Source organism: Eptesicus fuscus, chromosome 10 (assembly GCF_027574615.1).
Source record: "Eptesicus fuscus isolate TK198812 chromosome 10, DD_ASM_mEF_20220401, whole genome shotgun sequence".
Classification (NCBI taxonomy): Eukaryota; Metazoa; Chordata; class Mammalia; order Chiroptera; family Vespertilionidae; genus Eptesicus; species Eptesicus fuscus.
The window spans coordinates 71,924,832-71,929,507 of NC_072482.1; the positions used below are offsets into that span (position 1 = coordinate 71,924,832).

The window sequence follows — 4,676 nt, forward strand, 5'->3', positions numbered from 1 at the left end:
TGCAGCCTCTGTGCACGTGCCTCTGGCCGTGGTGGGGGACGCAGCTCCACGACCCGGTCCGGCGTGCCCGGAGTTCCAGGATCCGCTTTTTCTTGCCTCCCGGCCGGGAGGCCCTCGCCCCGCCCTTCCTGAGATCCTTATATTAACTGTGGCCAAAGCCCTAAGAAACACAGCTCATTGTTGGCAGTTGCCGGGCAGTCTTGCTGAGCTGTGAGGGCAGCGGAGGGAAAATAAAGGAGAGCGGCTCCGATCCTACCCCTGCGGCCGCTGCAAGACCTCAGCGCCGACAACGCGACAGCTAGCGCCCTGCACGCCAGGAAGGCCCCCTCTATGTGCTGCTGAGCCGGTCCTGGACCCGACGATCCCGCCCTCGGTCTTCGGAGCAGAAATCGCTAAGACGGAAGGTAAGCGCGCCCGCCCCGGCGAAGCTGGCCGGGGCTCCTGCCAGCCCAGTCCTCCTCCGAGGGCTGGGTTTGCCCGGAGGAAGAGCGTGAAGGCGGAGCTGGGGAATAACAACAGGATGTGCAACCACAGGATGAGGAGGGCTGATTTAAAGCCTGAAGTTCGCGGCAGGGCTACGGGGCACTTCCTTTATTAGGCGACTTAGGAGAGCGGAGGGGGGTGTGGGCTCCGGTCCTCCCGCCCGATCGCCGGGGAAGGGGCTGTTTGTGCAGCGCCCGGCTCAGTGGTGGGTGGCAGGTCCGCCGTGTTGGCGAGTCCCGGTGCGCTAGCTACTAGGGGGATCCTGGGGATGGCGATTCGCAGCCGACGTGCGCCCGGGGGTCTTGGGGGGGGGGCGGGCAGTGGCAAGAAAAAGTGGGGTGCGCTCCGGTGGGCGACACGTGTGGCGCGGGTCTTACCGTCTGCCCTTTTCACTTGCAGGACTGGAAATGGCAGACCATATGATGGCCATGAACCACGGGCGCTTCCCCGACGGTACCAATGGGCTGCACCACCACCCTGCCCACCGCATGGGCATGGGGCAGTTCCCGAGCCCCCACCACCACCAGCAGCAGCAGCAGCCCCAACACGCCTTCAACGCCCTCATGGGCGAGCACATACACTACGGCGCGGGCAGCATGAATACCACGAGCGGCATCAGGCACGCGATGGGGCCGGGGACTGTGAACGGAGGGCACCCCCCGAGCGCGCTGGCCCCCGCGGCTAGGTTTAACAACTCCCAGTTCATGGGCCCCCCGGTGGCCAGCCAGGGAGGCTCGCTGCCGGCCAGCATGCAGCTGCAGAAGCTCAACAACCAGTATTTCAACCATCACCCCTACCCCCACAACCACTACATGCCGGATTTGCACTCTGCTGCAGGCCACCAGATGAACGGGACAAACCAGCACTTCCGAGATTGCAACCCCAAACACAGCGGCGGCAGCACCACCCCCGGCTCGGGTGGCAGCAGCACCCCTGGCGGCTCCAGCGGCACCTCGGGCGGCGGCGCGGGCAGCAGCAATAGCGGCGGCGGCAGCGGCGGCGGCAGCAGCAACATGCCCGCCTCTGTGGCCCACGTCCCTGCTGCAATGCTGCCGCCCAATGTCATAGACACTGATTTCATCGACGAGGAAGTGCTCATGTCCTTAGTGATAGAAATGGGTTTGGACCGCATCAAGGAGCTGCCTGAACTCTGGCTGGGGCAAAATGAATTTGATTTCATGACGGACTTCGTGTGCAAACAGCAGCCCAGTAGAGTCAGCTGTTGACTCGATCGAAACCCAGCGAAAAGAAATCCAACCCTCCAACTTCTTCGGTGTGAATTAAAAACATTCCCTTAGACACAGTATCTCACTTTTCAAATCCTGAAAGGTTTGAGAACTTGGAAACAAAGTAAACTATAAACTTGTACAAATTGGTTTAAAAAAATTGCTGCCACTTTTTTTTCCCCCCCGTTTTTGTTTCGTTTTTGTAGCCTTGACATTCACCTCCCTTATGTAGTTGAAATATCTAGCTAACTTGGTCTTTTTTGTTGTTGTTGTTTGTTTTTACTCCTTGTTTCCTCACTTTCTCCAGTGCTCAACTGTTAGATATTAATCTTGGCAAACTGCTTAATCTTGTGGATTTTGTAGATGGTTTCAAATGACTGAACTGCATTCAAATTTATGAGTGAAAGGAAAAATTGCATTAGTTGGTTGCATGAACTTTGAAGGGCAGATGCACAAACTCTGCCATCTCGCTTCATTTTTTTAACTATGCATTTGAGTACAGACTCATTTCTAAAATATGCTAAACTGGAAGATTAAACAGATGTGGGCCAAGCCGTTCTGGATCAGGAAAAGTCATACTGTTCACTCTCAAGTTGGCTCCCCCCTCCCCCCATATGTACAGACAATAATAGGGTGTGTGGAATGTCGTCAGTGGCAAACATTTCACAGGTTTTTATTTTGTTTCTGTCTTCAACATTTTTGACACTGTGCTAATAGTTATATTCAGTACATGAAAAGATACTACTGTGTTGAAAGCTTTTTAGGAAATTTTGACAGTATTTTTGTACAAAACATTTTTTTGAAAAAATACTTGTTAATTTATTCTATTTTAATTTGCCAATGTCAATAAAAAGTTAAGAAATACTTGTTTTCTAGAAGTCATTTGGGGGTTGGTTGTTCCCTTTGGTGGATTTCCTTTTTTTTTTCCTCTGTAAGTTGAACACTTTATTGATGAGAGTAAGCCTTCCAAAGGGTAAATTACTGGACACTAAAACAGGTCATGATGAGCTTAAGCAGGGAGCAGGATTTAACATAATTGGCATAATGCTTAGTTGTTATCATTGGAACATGTCTCTTGGTGTGGTTTAATCAAAAGCTACAAAGTTGTCAAAGCTTTTCTTCCCCTTAATTGCCATCAAATTCAAGTAGACTCTAGAGTTAGAAAGGTTTATTATACTAAACATTATAGATATTTTTTTCATAGTATGGAAGAGGGAAAACTAAGTGTTTCTGGCTATACCTGATTCAACTACTTCAAAGGAGGTAGAAGGGAGTAATATTCTGGGAGATGGATGAGGATGGCATTATATAGAAATCTTTATCTCTAGTGATGAATCTTATTTCTCAGCGAAAGTACTAAGGACAGGCACGCACACTGCTAGCTGAATATCTGAAATAGCTTCTGACTGGCTTATAGTTCTAAAAGGAAGAGGGAGCAGAATTATACCTTGAGGCTTTCTATTTGTTCTCCTACAATATTTAAAATTTACTCAGAGAGGTTGAGTCAAAGGTCAAATTACAGTCTTTACAAGATGTTCCCTCTCAAGCATGCCCTGTTTTCCAGAATACTGAGTCTTTTCTGTTACAGGCATTGGGTGCAAAGGACATAAGGATAAGATCATTCTAATTTTACCTAAATGGGTTATCGAGAATACATAACTACAGTTAAGTAAGTAGATGTCAGGTTTTACCTTATATAATCAAATGGAAATGTAATATTGTTAAAATCTCCAATTGTCTCTGTTGGCAGGAGAAAGAATTTTTTGTTTTCCTAGCTTATCTTATAAGGGCAACATACCTACATTAACGAGAGGGGAAAAAAAGTCTTTTGTATTTAACCTACTGGAGGAGTAAAGAAATGTAGATTGAAGAAAATCTCACTATTTTAAAAGGGCATTTCATTTAGACAGATTCCAATCTTTAAGCCTATTTTATAATTAAAAAGGAGAGAAGGGTATATGAAAGCATTAAATAACAGTGGGTCTTGCATAAAGGCTGACTCCAGTATAATTCAGATCACCTACATTCCATAATTCGATAGCCAAGGCAGGCCATTAAAATTAAGATGCACACACCACTATAATTGACACTCCTATTAAAAATTATGTTCTAAATAATTTCTCTGAAAATACACTGTCATTGAGAACTCTTTCCACCCCATTTTAAAAGCTGATCCAGATTTCCCACATTAATAGTTAAAGCTGAAGTTTTCTTCAGCTAAGACATGTCAATACTAAATCTGCAATCAGCAGTAAATCTTCCTGGCTAAGCATTTTCACCGTAAGTTTTTCTTTTTTTTCCAGAGGCTCAAGTGAAAAAATATGTTTGCATACATATTAATATAGCAATTCTAGTTCTTTTTCACTTGTGCCAGGAAAAAAAAAAAAAAAAAGGGAAGCCTATTGGAGGCATTGTTCTTTTGCATAAAGAAAGAAGCAAAAGAATTGTCTGGCCACCACCCTTCACCATTTATTCTGCCAGGGAATAAGCCACAACACCTGCTCTGTCACTAAATTCCTCCTGCTGCTCTAACCCGAACACGTATGTGGAGATGCAGAGCTCAAGGAACTATTATTAGATCCCGAGCCCATCTCTGCCAGAACAGAGGACTCAAACAGAGGAGCTGGGTTGAAAGCACAATTTCTCTTCAGTACAAATACAAACCCCCCCTCCCTCCCATTCACTTGAATGATCTCTATTTCATTAAAACTCTTTCTTGATCAACAATTGAGCAGATTCTATGTGATATATCTGCAGGTCTCTTAGGCAGAGAAAAATAACTCCTTGTGTGAACACCCTGATGAATGAAACCTGTACAGCGACCTAGATCACTGGGCTTCTGGCAGACATTTGCAAAACCTTTTGTGGTCTTGCTTCCTACTAAGTTACTTAGAGCATATGGGGAAATTTGACCTCTGTACCTTGGCTGTTTTTCAAAAAGTTCTAATACGATACAAGAGTGCTTCT

The 4,676-nt window shown here is 46.4% G+C and overlaps 1 protein-coding gene across 2 annotated transcripts; it reads left to right on the top strand.

Moving 5' to 3' along the window:
* The first annotated feature begins 215 nt into the window (after positions 1–215).
* On the top strand, positions 216–2,573 carry CITED2 (Cbp/p300 interacting transactivator with Glu/Asp rich carboxy-terminal domain 2). 2 transcript variants are annotated; one of them, XM_008161863.3, is made up of 2 exons: positions 216–404; positions 883–2,573. In XM_008161863.3, exon 2 carries the CDS (start codon positions 891–893, stop codon positions 1,707–1,709), a length of 819 nt encoding a protein of 272 aa, XP_008160085.1. In that variant the 5' UTR covers positions 216–404; positions 883–890; the 3' UTR covers positions 1,710–2,573. The 2 variants fall into 2 exon arrangements, with proteins under 2 accessions (XP_008160085.1, XP_054578333.1); XM_054722358.1 differs by lacking the exon at positions 216–404 and adding an exon at positions 587–688.
* The last annotated feature ends 2,103 nt before the right edge of the window (positions 2,574–4,676 follow it).

Coding starts and splice junctions, on each gene's coding strand:
- CITED2 (XM_008161863.3), top strand. CDS start 891: ATGGCAGACCATATGATGGCCATGAACCACGGGCGCTTCCCCGACGGT.